Here is a 20,718-nt window from a genome sequence, read left to right as displayed (position 1 = left end):
ACAAGGCGACGGCCGTTACACGGTTGCCTACGCTTCCCTATGGAATGCCATTTAGGTCATAAATGTTTCCGGCCAGCCGTAACCTTTAAAACGCGCAATTGTAAACGAAGAAAACGGACAATTGAATGCGTCAGCTAACGTCATTACGTCGATGGCTGCCTTTTGACGTATTATTATAATTTCATGGTCATGTACACGTTTGATGACTGCAGCATTACAGTGTGATTTACCACTTTAATGGTTTCCTCTCGGGTTAGGAAGTGATGGTAATTTATATTTTGATTACAGGTCTATGAAACAATTGTTCTAAATTCTTTTATTTTAAGACATTTAAAGACGGGTATACTGAAAAAATCGTTTGATTACTGATGTAATTTTAATGTTTCTGGGTGTTGGATTCAAAATTTGACTCCATCATGTCACATTTTTTGCATTAAACACCTTTTTAGCTGTCAATTATAGTCTTTTGGTAATTGTTTTTCACACTATAATTAATCAAATATCAATATTTTACTTTAATTATATTTATTTTGAGTTTAATATGTTAAAATCTATGCTTAAAGCTTTGAAAATCTTCTCAAGAAAATTAGCTACAATGGGCACGGTTTGTTAGTATTTGGAGTCCTAATGGTTTTGTGTGTCATACTGGCTCAGCAGTCAGGGCATTAGTGCCAGAAGCATAATGGTGCCACCACTGCATCATATTATAGCATTATTCAAAATTATTGTCTGCTTTTACATGCATTTTTATTATTCTTTAATTTAATATTGTTCTTTGTATCAGTATACTGCTGCTGGATCATATGAATTTCCCTTTGGGATTAATAAAGTATCTATCTATCTATCTATCTATCTATCAAGCTTGGTTTAACAAAGTAGTTTGACAAAGTCCTATCAAAAGATGGGGCCTGTTTTATGTATTTGTGCAATTGTGCCAGGCCAAGTATTAGAAAACTGATTTCTGATGGTGCAATAAACAACCTGGAGCAAGATATTGCGCATTATTTAAAGAAGTAAAAATTCTGAATTTGTATAACCTGCCCACATTTAGAATGTTCATAAGAAATGTAATGATTTACTTTGTTAGGTAGAAGTACATGATAAACAAGAATAGTTTGTCATTTTTTTTTTGAAATATTAAAATGTGTGCTTTAATTTAAATGTTTAAAGTCTAAATGTTCTCAATTGTAATGGAAATTTGTCATAGTTGGGAACTCGAAAAAAGCTTGACATCAAGATAAGTCAAGGGGTACATCATATGCGGGGGTTTCCTCATATGGACTGAAGTGATTTCAGAGCAAGTCAAGTCACCTACTACATGACGAAACAACTCGGGATCCCGGTTTGCAACCCCCCAAGCAGACACGCGGTCCAGTCCCACCCTCCGGAAATGACCCTCTATCTGCCGCAGCCAGGTGTTATGTGGGCCACCCCTTGGCCTGGTCCAGCCACCTACTAGGAAAATGAGTCTGGGCTTGCACAAAGTTTCTGTGAGGAACTTTCAGATTTGGGTACGACCGCAAATCCTAATGTGATATGGGAGACCTTCTGTGACAAGACCCTGAAGGTGGCTGAGGGTTGTGTTGGTGTTACCGGTGTTCCCAGAAGGAGGTGTTTCATTTCACAGAGCACCCTGGATATCATCAAGATTTCAGAGCATGAATAAGTAATTGTTATGAACACAATTTCATATATAATATGTGTTTTAAGCTTTTTTTTGTTAGTGAAGCTTTCCCACGACCCCGCTCTGGATAAACAGATTAAGAAAGCGGATGAATGAATGGATCAAATCAAATTTTATTTGTCACATACAATTATACTGAGTACAATATGTAGTTAATTGATTTGCTGCTGAACTCCAAGACTGTGCATAAGAAGAATACAAAAAATAAATATATAAATATCAATAGATATCAACATATACAAAGCCTGATTGACTTGGGCTCTTTTAATACTCATGTGATGGCTTTGTCTTCTTTTCTGTATTCTTGTTTTACTCAGATATCTGCTCTCAATCCTAAACATTTAAAATTCTCTTCTTGCCTAGATCAGTTATTCTCAGATTCAGCCACTGAAACGTCCTGTGGCTGGAGGATTTGTTCCAAACAGCTTCACAGTCCGTCAGTAAGTTTACCCCCAATTTATCTCATTGTTTAATTGGCAGGATATTATTTTTTTTCTTTTCTTATTTGGTACTCAGAAAAGCACATTTATAAGAAATATAGGTTTTGTTTAATTTTTCTCATAGTTTTAAACGCTCTCTCTTTTATCACTTTCCTATTAATTTCCTTCTTTCTGTGAAATTCACTGCCTTAATTGTATCGTAATAATGACAATTAGTGATAATCAGAATACGCACCTTAAAAATGACACTGAAGTCTGAAACGCTGCAACTGTTATAGTGTTAGACCCACTAATGTACTCATTAGTAAAGAAATGTTGTATTTCAGTGCTGTCTCGGGTTCACATTCTTTTGTTATGTCTTTGTTGTTCATTTATGATTCTTTTGTTTATGTTAATATTCCTTTTGTTAATGATTTGTATTAATCTGTGGGTACATGTTATCACACACATGCGCTTAGAAGGCAACCAACAAGCCCAGAGGTGAGTGAAAGATCATGAGACAAAGGGGTAGTATCAGGTATTAACACCTCGCTCCAATAAACAAACTCACTCACCAACAGTCCTGGATACCCAAAATGGCTCCTCTTCCATTTTATCATTTCCGATGACATCACTTACGGCCCTATCAGATGATGTCAGTTCCACCTGCAGCACTTTCTGGCAATGTCACTTCCGATCGTGCCCTGATGATATCTCTTCCGGTCGCTTTTATGATGATGTCACTTCCAGTCGTACAGTCATGACATCATTTCCACCACTACTTCATTCCGGTCGCCATTTTCTATAAAGACTCACCTGCAACTGTCATGTATCATCAATTGTTATGGTTTTGACTATTAATTCTCAATATTTAACTATTAATTCTAAATAGGACCACATGTTGGCACAGTGGTCCAGCACCCTTCATTCAGATCTATGCTTGTTTGCAATTTGTGTTGCATGTTCTCTCTGCAACAGTTTTTCTCCGAGTAATTCAAAGACAAGTAGCTTATATTGTCAATACTAAAGTGGCACAGTGGACTTTTGCCCTTTTCACAGTTACTGCTTGATGATGACAGGGCAAGACCTGGTGCCTGTGACCCGTAAACTGAATTAAGCAAGTTCAATACATGGCCAGATCGACATTTATTTATCACCTTCAATAAAGAAATCTAACCAGTTTACATTCGGAAAAACTAAAATCTGCAATCAGCAGCACCGTAAAACATTAAGTTGATGAATGATTTATTTATTTTTTTTAAACTTAAGCTGATGACCCAGCTAGGGTGTCCAGTGACACAGAGATGGAGAAGCACTGCCCTAGACGGTTTCCCATCCAAGTACTGGCCAAGCCCAAACATGCTTAGCTTTTGGCAGCTTACCTTTCTTGAAGCGCAGGTAATATGGCTACAAGATGAAGAACTCTTGGGTGTTGCTCTTGATAATGATGTTACCTAAGTAAAATGCACAATTTTGACCGACAAACTACTCGTAAAATTGAAAGTCTGCATTATTTATGTATTTTTTCAACAGCTCCAAACACTATCTAAAACCAAAATAAGCCATCCTCTACAAATCATTTTTCTTTTCTCAGGAATTAAAACCAGTTAAACAGTGAAACAAAAAAATCAAGAAACGTTAAACAAAGCGTATTTAATAAGATGGAAAATATTATTACAATTAAAAAAATGGTACATTACAACTCTAGTAGTTTTTACACGCACGCATGCTCCAGGGAAACGTAGTTTTGAGCTTCAGTATTGATGCGGCGTGATTGATGATTTGAACTACTATACCCAAAATTCACTTCGCCGAAGAACGACGCATGCGCCCAAGTTGAGTGCCCACCTCGTTTCTTCTGTTACGGTTTGTCTTATTGTATACGTTGGAGTGTGTGTGTGTTTATGGTCTGTAGATGTAGTGTACATTTTTTATTTAGTCTTGAAGTAAGTAGCATTAGTTTCATCTTTAACGTCGTACGTAGGCGTTTACTGTCTACAGTTGCAGTAATAGTTGGTACTGCTGTATGTATGGTTTACAGGTCTTGACGCCTCCTAAATTATGTATACTGACTGTCGCCACCTTCAATAGACGTCCGTTTTGGACCAGCGTCCCCAATGGGCCTGCACTTTAAACTTCAGTGAAGACAGCAAGCGGACGGCAAAGAATGTGGCAGAGCGTTGGGCTCACCCTGCTGGTTATCGTCGCCACCCTCGCGTGTGTCCTGCTCTTTATGTTGTTTGGTAAGTCAGTTTTGTTCACCGGACCGGTGGCGAGAATGCGGCGACCGTCTGGCTCGTGAGGTTAGGCGGAGTCTAAAGAGGGCACCTGTCAACTCGACGAGAACGGACTGTGCAAGTTAAGGCAGTTTTTTCCTGTAACTTGGAAGGGTGGGTAGGCATCAGAGCGGAAGTTTAAAGTGTGGGGGCTTTTTTTCGGAAACGATGAACATACTGTCATGTGCATAAGAAAAACAGGTTTTCGAATGTCATACCTACAGCACTGTCAAACATTTCCTGAAGTTCCTGTATCAAGTACACGTGAGCAGATGGTGTATGGCAAGGACTAGGCCTTGACTGGACGCCGGGCTTTGGCAGGCACAGTGACGCTTTTGCAATTTTATCGCCTATCATCCTTCACCAAAGTTAAATTTTCATAGCAGCACAGGCAAAACATGTCCGCTCCACAAACGTACAAGTGCACTGAAATCAGTCCAGCCATCATTTGCACCAACATCCTTTTGAAGGTGCAACACAATATGTTAAATTAAATTTTAATGTGAAGTAGTATTTAAAGCAGAGGCAGTAGTTTGTATAGAAGGGTGAAATCCTCAAAGAAATGTGCATCCTAGAAGACAGAAATCAAAAGAAAAAGTAAACATGGATAAACACATGGTTATGTGTCTCACAGGAAAGTTGGTATGTCATCCTTCACTGTTTGTTACATGTTCCAAATTGACAACTTACAGTTGTGCTTGAAAGTTTGTGAACCCTTTAGAATTTTCTATATTTCTGCATAAATATGACCTAAAACATCATCAGATTTTCACTCAAGTCCTAAAAGTAGATAAAGAGAAGCTAGTTAAACAAATGAGACAAAAATATTATACTTGGTCATTTATTTATTGATGAAAATGATCTAATATTACATATTTGTGAGTGGCAAAAGTATGTGAACCTTTGCTTTCAGTATCTGGTGTGACCCCCCAATAACTGCAACCAAACGTTTCCAGTAACTTTTGATCATTCCTGCACACCATTTTGGAGGAATTTTAGCCCATTCCTCCGTACAGAACAGCTTCGGCTCTGGGATGTTGATGGGTTTCCTCACATGAACTGCTCGCTTCAGGTCCTTCCACAACATTTTAATTGGATTAAGGTCAGGACTTGGCCATTCCAAAACATTAATTTTATTCTTCTTTACCCATTCTTTGGTAGAACGACTTGTGTGTTTAGTAGGTCGTTGTCTTGCTGCATGATCCACCTTCTCTTGAGAGTCAGTTCATGGACAGATGTCCTGATATTTTCCTTTAGAATTCTCTGATATAATTCATTGTTCCATCAATGATGGCAAGCCGTCCTGGCCCAGATGCAGCAAAACAGGCCCAAACCATGATACTACCACCACCATGTTTCACAGATGGGATAAGGTTCTTATGCTGGAATGCAGTGTTTTCCTTTCTCCAGACATAACACTTTTTATTTAAACCAAAAGTTCTATTTTGGTCTCATCCATCCACAAAACATTCTTCCAATGGCCTTCTGGTTTGCCCACGTGATCTTTAGCAAACTGCAGACGAGCAGCAATGTTTTTTTTTGGAGAGCAGTGGCTTTCTCCTTGCAACCCTGCCATGCATACCATTGTTGTTCAGTGTTCTCCTGATGGTGGACTCATGAACCTGAACATTAGCCAATGTGAGAGAGGCCTTCAGTTGCTTAGAAGTTACCCTGGTGTCCTCTGTGACCTCGCTGACTATTACACGCCTTGCTCTTGGAGTGATCTTTGTTGGTCGACCACCCCTGGGGAGGAATGGTCTTGAATTCCCTCCATTTGTACACAGTCTGTCTGATTGTGGATTGGTGGAGTCCAAACTCTTTAGAGATGGTTTTGTAACCTTTTCCAGCCTGATAAGCATCAACAACTCTTTTTCTGAGGTCCTCAGAAATCTCCTTTGTTCGTGCCATGATACACTTGCACAAACGTGTTGTGAAGAGCAGACTTTGATAGATCCTGTTCTTTAAATAACACAGGGTGCCCACTCACACCTGATTGTCATCCCATTGATTGAAACACCTGACTCGAATTTCACCTTCAAACTAACTGCTAGTCCTAGAGGTTCACATACTTTGCCACTCACAAATATGTAATTTTCGATCATTTTCCTCAATAAATAAATGACCAAGTATATTTCTGTCTCATTTGTTTAACTGGTTTCTCTTTATCTACTTTTAGGACATTGAGTGAAAATCTGATGATGTTATGTTTATGTAGAACTATAGAAAATTCTAAGGGGTTCACAAACTTTCAAGCACAACTGTAAATGTAAAAGACAAAAACATGATGCCTTGAAGTTGTGCCATTTGGAAACTTATCTTTGCCTTATGTCAGATTCTGAAGGTTTCTCACCTTTTGAGCTAGTCTGGTGTTGTGCAGCGGTGTGACTAGAGTATCTGATTTTAAACCACAAGGTTGTCAACTCCGCTTCATCTCTTAACTTGCATGACCTTGAGCCAAGTCATTTGCTCTTCCTGTACTCTGCTGATTACAGCAAAGTGTAGGTGTGCAAGGCAGTCAGAGCAAAGGAAGCAAACTGAAAATGTATTATTGTTGCTCATTATCGTTTTCTTATTCTGTCAAATGTATTATTGTTGCTCATTTTCGTTTTTCTTATTCTGTCAAAACAGAGCTCTATTGCCCTCTAGCCAAAATGGAAATGCCATGAACAAAGTGTGATTAGCAAGCTTAGGCAAATGAAATGATGCAGGATACAATTGCTTATTCTGCTGTTTATGGCAATGTTCACGTGCCAGGACCCACACTGAGTGGTAGACTAGTGGGTTATACTATACTACCTTACCTTACACTCATTCATTTAGGCCAATATGGAGTTTCTGTCCATCTAGTACCATATCTTTATGTATTTTGGAAGGAGAACCCTGGAACCCATGAGGAGAATATAAAAAATGTACTGTACAGTAGTCAAACCATGGTTCAACAGGAACTTATTTAAAAAATCTTGGCATTTGTCTTAGATAAGTGTGTTTAAAGTATTGAGGAATTATAAGAAGGACATTTTTGTGAGATGTCACTCTGTAGGAAATTATTATTATTACCAGTAGAAGACCTGCGTTGCTAGGAGTTACTTGACTTGTGATTTAAATAGATGCAAGATGCTGAAATAATTATTTGGAATAAAATATTGTTATATATTTTTATTTTTTTTATACATATGTCAGGTACGATTTAATCATTGAATATGATTAATTATATCCTGTGCTTTTTTTTTTTTTTAATAGTATTTGAGTTTTTATTATGTTTTGTCTGAACTGTAATGCTAAGAGTGAATGGGAATGTTAATTTGCATTGCTATGTATGCTCAGATAGACTCCTGTTTCCCTGCTACTCTGCTTAAGATAAAGTGGGTTTAGGAAAATAGGTGGATGGGAACATGGAAAATGAGTTCTTCCATAAAGGTGTACATCCTTTTTTTATATTTTTAAGGCAGTATGAGTGCAACATGCTCACGTTTCATATAAAGCTGTGCATGCTTACTCTGCACTGGTGACCGATTATTTCCAATCTTAGCACTGTAAACAGTACTGCTTTACCTACAGCATTTTTATTTATCACATGAAGTAAATGTTAGAAATTAGAACACCTACATGTTTTTTTAACATCTTCAGGGTATTAATTTCAGAAGTACAGTGTACAAATCCAGCAATTCTGGTTGTACTGCTAATGCTGCAGTGACAACAAAAGACAAAGTAGGAGTTACTTTGATTACACTGTTTCTGCTTTCAGCTACGCGTCTGTGCATTCTTCTCTCTTTCTGCTGGCTGAAACTGCATGCACAATGCACACTAAATGACTGATTATGTGCCTCAACAACATTATGTGAAGCTGGTGATTATTTAATGATTAACAGCAGTGACTCTAGTCTTGCCCATGTGGCTGCAGGTTTTTGTTCCAATCAGTGTGTCATTTTATCACTAATTGATCTCATTTAATTAGCTGATTTGTCTTTCTTTTATTCTGCATTCAGAAACGGAGTGTAGATTAGTGTGGGGCACAACAAGATTTCCAGAATCAGAGGACCTTAGTGGGCGGGCAGGCACATAGTGATGGAGCAGGTCACTGATGTAGTTTGGTACAAGGTCATTTAAGGCTTTGTAGGTTATTATTAGGATTTTATATTCGATTCTGTAAGACACGAGGAGCCAGTGAAGGTGAAGCAGGATGGGTGTTATGTGCTCGCTGCTGCTGGTTCGAGTAAGGACTCTTGCAGCCAAGTTTTGAATAAGCTGGAGCTGTGATATAAGATTAGAAGGGGCACCAGTCAGTAGAGAATTACAATAATCGATGTGGGATGTGATAAAAGCATGGACAAGTTTCTCAGCATTAGAAAAGGAGAGCAAGGAGCGAACATGGGATATGTTACGGAGGTGAAAGTAAGAAAGTTTCTTAATGTGGTTTATGTGGGCAGAATAAGAAAGGGAGGAATAGAAAATGACACCAAGATTCTTTGCAGTAGAGGCAGGTCTGATGACATTACCAACAAGATTGACTTGGAAGGAGCTCATTTTATTAAGTTGCACTTTAGTCCCAATTTGCAGGAGTTCAGTTTTGTTGCAATTGAATTTTAAAGACTTCTGTTCCATCCAGGTGTTAATTTCCCTGAGACAGGTTGTGAGCTGAGAGAGCTCTGATGAAGTTCCACTTTTAACATTGAAGTAGAGTTGAGTATCGTCTGCATAAAAATGATAACCCATTCCAAAATTACGAATAATATGGCCAAGGGGAAGCATATAAATACAGAAGAGAAGAGGGCTGAGGACAGAACCCTGAGGAACTCCTTGTGTGACTGGCACTGAGCTGGATCTGCTGTTGCCAAGAGTAACAAACTTTTGCCTATCAGTCAGATCGGACTTGAACCATTGGAGGGCAGTGCCAGAGATACCCAGCATGTTAGATTAAAATTTGGTAGTAAAACGTTTGTACTAAATAAAAGCATCAAACTTTGGTCCTGCTGATACAGAATTTTGGCCAATCCATCATCTTTGTATGTCGGTAGTATATTTGGAGGCATAGTTGTGCTTCTTGATGAAGTGGATTGATTCTGTAGGAATTGTGCTTCCTCAGCAATTAATTGCATCATCAATGAAAGACTGAGTCGATCAGTTCCAGAAGAGGGCATACATTTCTAAAGAGTGACCACAGAGCATCATTATCACAAATTGTTTGTTTTTCCACATTATGATTGTGCCATCACTTTGAAGAGTTTATGTTTTCGATGCCTAATGTGTAACCTGTCAAATTCTGCTATTGAAAGTTTTGTAAGTTCCACACGTATACAATGCAGCTTGTTTGTGATTTCCATGATGGATGTTTTACAGTTTTTCTTCACAGCTCTAATACCTTTGTTTTCCTATATAAGGACAAGATCATTGTTTTTTTGTTAAATAGATGAGCTTTCTTTCCTGAGTTTTATTTTGTTTGGGCCTTTGGACTCCAGAGGAAGATTTTTAAGGAATGTGGAAAGCCTCTATCCAAAACTACACTTTCTGAGCTTTTTTATTTGACTGCAGTCATTTCATCCATCCATTTTGCAACCCTTCCATGGTTGTGGGAAATCAGTGCCTATTGGGCAGCACAGGTCATAATAGGGGAGCCAACTTTGAAAGGGGTGCTTGTTCACCTCAAGGCATAGTCACATACTCCCACTCCTCATTTTAAAGAAACACTTGGCAGTATTTTGCTCAGTTTATCTTAAATGGAGGTTGGAACAGAATTAGTGAGTACTAGAGTATTCTGAAAATGTTAAATAATATCAGCAGGAATACCCTGCAAGAAAACATGTAATTTTACACTTTTATTAGAGATATTTTTTTTCTTTCTCATTTCAGTCAGATTGCTTGTCTATTCATCAGAAATATTCAATTTGGCTATCAATTTTTGTATTGTTGATTGACTTTTGGTGTATGATGTTTATTCTTTCCCACATCTTGAATGATTCCTGAAATGTGGTTTAGAAAGTGTCTTTTATTTCATTGATGCTACTAGCAAAATTCCATCAAGCCTAGGGACTTTGTTAATCTTCACTTTACCTAATGTTTGAAGAAACTCTGACTCATAAAGTTATTGAACTTGAAGTTCATTTTTCAGTTATCCCTGAGGAATTGTATTTATTTGTTTAATACATTTCCTGTAAGTGATTTTAGTTTTCATGACTTTTGGCTATTGTGTGCAAGCAGATGGAAAATAATGTGGCTAGTATGATGCAGAACCTCACTGAAAGATCAAATGAATGTTCCTTTTTCTTTTAATTTAATCAAAAATATAGTTGATAAAGTTCTTTACATAAATGCAAATCTCTCTTTTAGCCTTTCAGTTATTTTTGGTTCACCCAGGTATTTTAGAGCTAGTCAAGGTGACGTTTTCATGGCCAGATAGTCTAATTCCTGATGCTCAATTCCCATAGATTTCTTTTATGATGCATAAGAGGATCATTAACCTATCCACAGGAGTACTTTTTTGTAAGTACCATTCATATAAATGTCACTTTTATTTAGATACATATCAGAATCTCTTCATCAAACCCACCTGTGTATCGAGAATGACTGAGACTTGCCAACAGTGTCATCTGAATGTGTGTAAAACAACTTAAGGATTTTGTTTTCTACCAAGTATGCTGCAGAACCATCGACGTATTTGAATTTTTGTTTGCCTGTAGATAAAAAAAAAAAAAGGAGCATAAAATATAATTTCATAACAATTTATAGATTAAGAAGTAATTTTGCCTCAAAGCGTTAAGTTTACTTTAGTACGGTAACTCCTTGTGGCATAGTGAGAAGTTCGGTCATAGACTTTTTTTTTTTTATTTCACTGAAAAACACACTTTGTGTTTTCAGTCAAGGCATATACTGTAATGTTTACCTAGTCACAGTTTTCATACCCAGAAAGCACATTGTAAAAATAGCCTACAAGTAATTACTTTTGATTCATCTCTTTCTATTCAGTATGACTTCTAGTTCTCATTTAATTGGTAAATTGTTCATTTAAAAATCATCAAACAAAATTCTGTTATGTAGTTGTTGTTTGTAAGAAAAAAGTAATTTTTTTTTGTAGAATTTAATTTCTAAATGTGCACAAGAATATTTTTAACACTTGAATGTTCTCTGCCAAACCCTGTTTGATAAACAGTAGCTAAAATAGAACACTGTAATAAAATGGCAGTATGAATAACCGTTTATGAACTAAGTTAAGTGTCTCACTTCCTAAAATATTAATACATTTGTAACACAGCGGTTGATACGATGATATCGAGACTACTATACTGGGTGGTCCAGATCTAATTATGCAGATCCAGATTGTCTGAATGACTTTGATTTCTGATTGGACGATTCCAGTTCGGCGTGAAGATGATTCTTCATGTCGTCAGTTTGCACACTTCTTGTGAAAATTGGGAAATTCAGCTTCAGATACGCTAGCAGCACTGTAGCACTGGTGAAAGGTAAAATACACTCGCATGCTCAGTCCTCTTGGAAGTGCCAGTTAACCTGATCTGTATATTTTAGGGATGTGTGAGGAAAACCGGGATATCTGAAGAAACACACATGCATACACAGGGAAAATGTGTGATGGAACTGGAACCCAGTATTCTAGAACTATGAGACAGCGGCACTAACCTCTGCACAATGTCTTCATATTGTACATATGCATCTGTAGACATTTGTTTTAATTGATTAATGCGGGTTCTTTAAATGAGTGCACAGTCAATTGTGATTAGTAAGTGGTAAATTACAGTTAATTTAATTTGAATTGCAAGTTTTAAAATTTTCAGGTAGCTTTTTAGTAAACACTCATTTAAAATGACTAAATTGTACTAAAATGATAAGTTTGGTACACCAGTGGACATTAAATCCTGTGTGAATTGTCTAAGTAGATGAGGTTATATGCAAATATGTAAGTAATGTTTGTTCTTTTTTTGATGTTTTTGTCTGTGGGCTACAAAACCGTACAAGATGATAATCAAGGGAGCTTAGCACCCTGCTCACCTGTTCATGTCCATTCAGTGTCTATCCTACCCATGGCACACTGTGCTCTGTGCAAGAGCCTTAATTACTCTGTAATTTTGGTCTTCACCTACTGACTCAATAGTGAAGAAATGTGCTTATTTTGTGTTTGCATTGTTTTTCATTTTTTTTAACTTCTGTATGGTTTGCTATTTACAAGGTGCAGTAAGTACTTATTTTTGTAGACCATTGACAGGTCTAATTCTTCTTTGTCAAACGACCATTGACTTGGCTCACTGTAATATTATATATTTTTTTTAATTCTGTGGAATGCTTACTGACTATTATCCATTCCTAAAGGAATACTCCACCTAATTTTTTTTTAACTATATTTGTTACTTATTGCCTCACAGTAAGGAGACCTGGGTTCGCTTCCCGGGTCCTCCCTGCGTGGAGTTTGCATGTTCTCCCTGTGTCTGTGTGGTTTTCCTCCCACAGTCCAAAGACATGCAGGTTAGGTGCATTGGCGATTCTAAATTGTCCCTAGTGTGTGTGTGTGTGCGCCCTGTGTTGGCTGGGATTGGCTCCAGCAGACCCCATGACCCTGTAGTTAGGATATAGCAGGTTGGATAATGGAGGGATGTAACTTATACTATGTACAATAGTTTATGAAAATGGCTGAGACATTTCTAATGTCATGTTTTCATGCAGAACAGAGAGTAATAAGTTTATGGTATAACAGAACCCTGAGACGACCAGGGCTGTACAACAGTAAATGATCTTAAAAACATCCATGGAGAAAAGAAAAAAAAAAATCTAATGTTACTCATGTAATAATAATGCACATGTCAGTTATCAAGTTGAATGCTCAAAACATGGAAAGCTCATGGTATTTCTGCAGAAATATTGTTAAAGACATACTTTCTGAAAAGTTACAATGTAAACAACAAAACACGTTCCCGTAAAGTGGCACCTTTTGAATTGAAGATCCGCCTCTCCCTCTCATTCATTGGTAGAGTCCTGTCTTCAGTTAAGGAGCTCAGTATTATGGGAATGCATTTCCTGTTTATGTTCCTGACCAGCTATATTATATGGGCCGCAGACGGTGGCACTGACCAAAGTACAGGAGAGAGAATTGGAGGTAGCAGAGTTAAAGATGTTAAGATTTCCATTGAGTGTGACAAGGATGGACAGGATTAGAACTGAGGACATTAGGGGGTAAGCTCAAGTTGGACGGTTTGGAGACAAAGTCAGAGAGGCGAGATTGTGTTGATTTGGACATGTGCAGAGGAGAGATGCTGAGTATATTGGAAGAAGGATGCTAAGGATAGAGCTGCCAGGGAAGAGAAAAAGAGGAAGGCCTAAGCAAAGGTTTATGGATGTGGTGAGAGGGGACATGCAGGTAATGGGTGTGACAGAATAAGATGACGAGGATAGAAAGATATGGAAGAAGATGATCCGGTGTGGCGACCCCTAACGGGAGCAGCTGAAAGAAGAAGATGTCTTCAAATGCCAATATATAATCAGATGTTTACAGAAAAGTTTTTCTCTTTCAACAGGTTATATTTATTTTTAAAACGTGCAGTATGCTCTGTGCACGTGCAACACACATTCATACATAGGGTTTTTTTTAGTAGATTTTTCGATTGTAGACAGTTCATTGTAATCAGAAGCTTTCTGTCTGTTGGACCAGGTTAGTAAGAACACCACAACTTTTTGCATTTCAAAATCACCACCCTTACTTTGAGCTCTGCCTTCATGATGCATTGGATTGGTTTAGAAATGCGACAGTCAGTGAGCAGTCAAATTGTACCCACCAAGTTTTAAGGAAAATTCATTCATGGTTGTGTGCAGATGTATATATGATATGCCTGGGAGACTCAGCACTGTAACAGTTTATCTTTTAATCAAAACTACACCTCATACTTGCTGTAGAGTTGTGATTATCATTCATAATATTTTGTCTCAAGGCTCTGTCAAATATAGATTATGCATTTAGAAATATTATGCCTGCGTAATAATAGGTATTTTCTCCAAATGTATTTTACTGAAATTAAATTCTGCCAGTCCTTGGGTTCATCTGTTAAGTTGACAACTTTTTGTCTTTATTTTTTTTTTTTTTTTGTGTGCCCCTAGGATGGTACGTTGTGTGGCAGTTGTTCCTGTCAAAATTCAAATTTCTGCGGGAGCTATTGGGGGATACGGGGTCCCAGCATGGTGATATTGAAGAGTCAGAAAAAGATACTGAAAGAGGGATGCCATCCACACCCCGTCACCGGCCGAAGAGTGCACGGCAGCGCAAACTACTAACTGAGGAGACGACTTAAAAGGTCCCAGGCAGCCTGGTGTTGCATTTTGAGTTGACGGAACTCTCGGAGCTCATCTTACATTTACGATGGTATTTGAGATAGCTGACTTTGTATTCACAATGTTATGAAGCTGCTTTACTGTAAAATACTGTATCCAGGTACCACCTATGTCTTTCGGTAACATCACATGCTGCTACTTGCACATGGATATCATAAAATGTTTTTATTTGGGTTTGTCCCAAATACAGATTCATATTGTGCTTGCCAAAACTGAAATTGCAGTCTTTTAGGTGTAGAATGACACTCGGCAACCAGAGCCATCTTGGTTCATCTGACATATTGTGATTCATTTTGAGATGGACACCCAGAAGGTCATGCTCTTGCTTACTAGAATCGGTTATGTTTTTGTCTTGTAAATGGAGGCATTTTCAGCCAAATGGATGTGTTCTTAGAGGCAACAACTCCTGATGTTTCGCCAGTGAGTACAGTGAGAAACCAACCAGGTGGTTGACTTTTTGGCCATTACACCCTTACTGCATGGCTTGAGGAGCGCTGCTGTTTATATACTCATAAATATATTTAAAGAAAAGTAACATAACTACTGGACTTTATGGTTAAGCAGGATTGTGAAATACATGTCATGTTGCACATCAATAGTTTTATTCCCCTTTTTTGTGTGGAACTCTATGTATAGTTGATTTTATTGTGAATTTGGTTTTAATGCAATCTTATAACACAGTCGTCAGGAACACCATACACTGTTTAGTTTATATATGTATTTCACAATTTTTACCATAGCTGTTGTCCTTGATAATAAATATATTTTAAAGCAGTGTACCATATACTGTGTTGTCTGGTACATAATTAATATGTCTTTTTTTTCCCCCCACTTAATTTTAAACTAATATAGCTTTTCTCTATTTAGTTAGACAGCTTGTCAGTTTGCCTCATTGAAAGATGTGAAATATGGGTAAAGGAGGCTTTTTCATCAGAATTCAGTTTTCTTATTACCAAGATGATGTAAACTCGGCCAGCACATGTGATCTATGGACTTTGTTACATCAACAACCATTTTGCTTAAAAACATTGTCTTCCATTATATTAATTGTTGTGAGGGTTTAATTAATAATTTACATTTGCTTTTTAAGATCTCTCAGGTGTGAAATTGGGAATTTTGTGCACCACAGAATTTAAAGAGGTGAAATGAAAAATATGAAAGTTGTTGTCACCACCCATTCAAAATAAATAGTCGTAGAAAGGACTCCATCAAGCATCTTGAGATGCCATTTTTGAAGCAAAGCCTGGTATGGCAAATTAAATAGGCAACACTCAGCTACAGAAGCACGTAATATACAGTACAGTATGTGTAACCATGAGGCACAACTACTAAGAAAAAATAAAACTGGAAGACTATATTAGTTTAGCTGTCTTGAAAAAAATACTTAATGCATACCTGATATTTTAATGTGTTGATAAAGACTCACTAGACAGTCTAACCTCATGTTGTACATTGTAGTGAAACACACAGCATGGTGCACTCTGATCTCTATAACATGCTTCTGCTACATCAAAGTACCCAGCATACACCATGCTGTGTGACACCAGGTATGAATTTACACTGTTTCACTGTCTAGGATATCCACATACATCCAGTAAACCAAAAGGAGGGTGTGTTATAAGGGAAAGAAGAGGGTGGCTGAGCTTTATTGGGAAGGAAGGCGAATCAGACCTCCAGATTGTACAATATGGAGTAGGCTGTTATTGGGTTGATAATCTGTCCTGGGCTGACATCCTCTCCCTTTTCACCACAAGGTTGTTCAAGGCAAACTGAGCAGCATCACTCATACAGCTTGTAAGGCGCTAAGCTGTCTGGTTTCTGGGCACACAGTCTTTTAGTTTTTGTTCCAGGACATTCATCAGAGCCTATCAGACAGGACAGAATGTGTTAGATGCACAGTGGAGAGTGTTTGCTGGAAGACTTGTTCCACCCACTGTAGTAAGAGAGAAAGCTCCAACAGTTTTTTCCTATAGTCTTTGGATCTGAGGAGCCTATATTGTTGTGACTTAGCAGTATCTAGGTACAAACATGGTGTAGCCCAGTTGTTCCAGCTGAACCTTTTAGCTGTAGTTGGAAAAAAATAGGATATGGAGTTTCACACATAGATGTTCCTGTACAGGCAAAGAAAGCCATCAACATGTTAAGGGTGTTGGCATGTCCTTCCAGCTATCGCAGGGTGTTTTGTACAGGACTGGCCACATTACTACGTCCATCTTGGCACACTAATTGAAGTAAAACACTTGCCATGTGGTGGCTTTACTGTCTGGGGGAATTAGTGGGCACACCTGAACTATGTACTAAAGAACAGAGAATCTTCTTGTGTAGTACCAGTGCTTTGTCTTTGATGGAAAGGTCTTTGAGGCTCCATGGGGTGATCTTCTAACAAATTGTGTCTAGCTTTTCATCCCAGGACTTCAGGTTTGCACCCTGTCTGTTGTACCAGATTCCCAAAATGTTGAAGTCATGTTTGATGATCCTGGGAAAGGTGGGCAAACAACAACACTTAAAACTGCATGAAGAACATCACTGGAGCACTGTCATGAGTTACTGGTCTGTCCAGTGCACAGTGATACTGTCCAGGTAGACTGAATACGTTAAATGTTTCTACAGCATTATTCACTGAGCACTGTAATAAGCTCACAGGTAAATGCAATTATAAACTTTACAAATAGCTAATTGCACATTGAGTGCACATAAAGACACGTTTGTTAAAACAGACAGTAAATGAAGTGGTTTGAAACTGATTAACATAAATGGGACCCAGCAATATCAGTTTATCAGTTGTTGAACTGTGGCCAGTAGATGTCAGAGAAGAAATTAAACTTCTGGGGGTCCGTGGTCAGTTACAAAGTCAGATGTAACCACAGTTCTGGAGATTTTGGCCAAATGGCAGCCCATGAAAAGAAATAGAACTGTAAAATTTGTAGCTGCTGCTTTGAGTGAAGTTACCACTGCCATAGAGATCTGGAGACACAAGACAGAAGTCAGCACTGGTGTGAATGAGTTGTGGAGGGTTTTGATGCAAACTAGTGGTTCGACAATTTCAGAATGGCATCGGAGACATTCAGACACTTCTGTCAATGGATCTCTGCAAAACTCTCAGGAGAACAATAGTTGAAGAGCTCTGTTTCTGTTGCATAGCAGTTAAACTGTATTGGCTAGTGACAGTCACCCCAAATACTTTTTAAGTCCACCACCTTGCATTCTTTCTATTGGCACACTACATTGCAGCCCTAATTTTCAATGCATAGGTATGACGAAGGTAATATAAACAAGGAATGAAAGTAGTGTACATTTCTAGACAAATCTGATAGAAGTATTCAGAGGCAGATCATCTTTAAGTGTCACATGTCTGTATTGGGTGTAGTGTCGCATACAAAAGTGGTCCAATTTTCTAACCAGATCGGATATGTGTCATATACTGTATACGTGAACAAATGTGGAATTGATGTGCAATGTGAACAAGAAGGCTGGAATATACAGAGGAAAGGGCTTGTAAAATCCTACTTGGCCAACCTTGTACTGGTGGTGGTCTGGGCCCTGCATGATAGCACATTGCTGTTGCTCTCCCCACTTAGCTGCTGCCATTCTTTTGTTTTTCTTTATTTGTGACTCTCGCAGAGAGACCAGCAAAAAGAATGTTTCTCCACTCCAGTTAGTAATACTTCAAATTCACATTCACATAAGTTTCATTGTATGGCTTTTTCCACAGTTTGTAGGAAAGAAGTTGCTCAGCAGTATGGGCAAATTTAGATGTTGATTAGATCATAGATATTCAAAATAGACATTTTTACATCATACTGTATATACTACTAACAGACAGTGAAAGGGAGTGGCTAACAATTTGATCACACGTGCATAGTTTAAATTTGATTTGAGATTTGTAAAGGAGCTTAATGTGGCATGCAATCAGTTTTATAAATCTAATTTTTTTATGCTATGTTTGCCATTCAAGTGTAAACAAAATTTTATTCTGGAATCTATGCAGGTTTTTTTTTATATGAGGGTCTCAAGTGTGATAAAGTCCATTAGTTTACAGAGAGCCAACCTTGACTAAATGATTAAACAACCACAAATTAGTCCATATGTTAACCTCTGCTCCGATCAGCTAGAACGTTTCTGTACCAAATGAAAAGTGTATTATGTTGCTCCAAATATAATTCAACCTCAAAAATGTTTTCCACTGAGCAGTTCATTTTTTTTTTGTTGTAATTTACTGACTGAGGTGACAGGTGGAGAATTTGGGTAGCACCGTTTTCTCCCAGTTAGCCGACTCTGACCTCTGACTTTAAAGTAGTTCATTGGACATTTGTCACTGGCAAAATTGGATTTCTTGTCTGCCTGATAACAAGTAAACACAGAATAATACTGACCAAAATAGTGACACAAAAAAGCAAGATGGTAATGTGACAAGACAACATAAATAATGTTGGGAACATTATTGTTGGTTTTAAATCTTTCTAAATAGATTACTCATGGGTCAAAACACAACATTTAGAAAGCAAAGTTAAGAAAATGTGTAAAGCACATGTACAGAAAAAAATCCAAAGTGTACATACCACATTATGACAATTGGTTATTGCAAGTTTATGGACAGAGAGACAGAGGGGTGATCACAATGTGTAGATTGGCTGTGCTGTTTGTCTAAGACGGGTTGAAATCTTAGCAATCGGCATAGACCTCATGATTTTTTATTTGATACACGGGTTGTCCACTTGAATTAGTGTTTTACATGCCCAATCCCTTTCTTGCAGTGGTCCTTTCCTCTTTGGACAGAGCTACCTGTTTTGGCTGCTTCCTCCACTCTTATAGTTGTAGTGTTTTTTCAAAATGTAGTGATGGTCGCTACAGCATTTGCCCAGTTTACAGACTGTAGCCTAATTGTGTTGGGGCTCTGGTTTTCTGATATGGGCGCTGATTTATCATTCATTTCACTGCTCTATGACTCACCATGTGCAGTTAACAGTCATTAGCAGTAGAGCTATAAACCTCATTCACGTGGGTGCAAGACTGTTGTTACCACGTTAGTGTTGCCAGCGTATAACATCGGACAACAGAATAGGCCAATAAGTCCAGTTTTCTTGTTTCTAGACCCTTTTTTGGGTATTTTTATTATCATTTTTTATTCTTTACCCTTCTATCTGCTTTAGCTAATTTAAAATTTTTCTTCCTAACCTTAGGAACTGAACGGACACACAAAGACGGACAAACAGAGACACTTTTATTAAGGTGCAGTAATAAATAACTGATTTTAGATTTGGGTCACAGAAAAGAAAATAAACAAATCCATGTGATTCAATGTTATATAACAATAAAATGTGAAGACGTCACGGGGTGAATACCTTTAACAGGCACTGAATTAACTATTTCTGGGTTGATCTTTGATAAACATTGTGTTTTGAAAAACTAGTTTTATTTAGGGTTCATAATGAATTCTGTTTTAAAGAGAACATTATTTGTCCCAAGGAGGAAATTTCACTTTTTACAGAAGCTTGATGGATTGAGAGATAAACACAAACACTTTACTCTGAACATACATCATAATGACTAAAAAGGAAGAAAATTAAAAAGAAAGAAAACTTCTGGCTTGGCTTTCCCAGTCCCAGTAAGGCATTGTGCAGATGTATTGCTGTTGATATAAAGGAGCCCACGTCTCGTTTCTTGACACGTCTGCTGAAAAATTTGTCGGCTGAAAGTCCTGTCTGTGTTAGTGTGTCAGAGAGAGGATGTGCAGCATTGTTCATAATGGCACACAGTTTTGTTTTCATCCTCTCCTTTGTGGCAACCTCCGGAGGTCCAGAGTGTATCTCATAACTGAGCCGGCCCTATATAATTAGCTTGTGCATTACGTGGGCCTTTTTTGAAGTGATGCTGCCAGCACAGCACACCACCATGTATACAATTGCACTGGTAGAAGATGTGAAGGATGTTACTACCTACCTACCTACCTAACTGTCTATCCATCCATCCATTCATCCACATTAAAGGAACACAGTCTTCTAAGAAAAACATGATC

At 37.9% G+C, this 20,718-nt stretch overlaps 1 protein-coding gene across 2 annotated transcripts; it reads left to right on the top strand.

Moving 5' to 3' along the window:
* The first annotated feature begins 3,904 nt into the window (after window positions 1-3,904).
* Window positions 3,905-19,797, top strand: smim13 (small integral membrane protein 13). Of its 2 annotated transcripts, XM_039737552.1 has the most exons (3): window positions 3,905-3,969; window positions 4,195-4,346; window positions 14,472-19,797. In XM_039737552.1, exons 2-3 carry the CDS (start codon window positions 4,271-4,273, stop codon window positions 14,660-14,662), a joined length of 267 nt encoding a protein of 88 aa, XP_039593486.1. In that variant the 5' UTR covers window positions 3,905-3,969; window positions 4,195-4,270; the 3' UTR covers window positions 14,663-19,797. The 2 variants fall into 2 exon arrangements, with proteins under 2 accessions (XP_039593486.1, XP_039593485.1); XM_039737551.1 differs by lacking the exon at window positions 3,905-3,969 and having other exon boundaries at window positions 3,976-4,346.
* Window positions 19,798-20,718: the final 921 nt, after the last annotated feature.

The sequence above is a fragment of the Polypterus senegalus genome, chromosome 15 (assembly GCF_016835505.1).
Source record: "Polypterus senegalus isolate Bchr_013 chromosome 15, ASM1683550v1, whole genome shotgun sequence".
In the NCBI taxonomy this organism is placed as follows: domain Eukaryota; kingdom Metazoa; phylum Chordata; class Cladistia; order Polypteriformes; family Polypteridae; genus Polypterus; species Polypterus senegalus.
The sequence above is the reverse complement of the archived record's forward strand: the minus strand, read 5'-3'. Positions and strand labels throughout refer to the sequence as shown.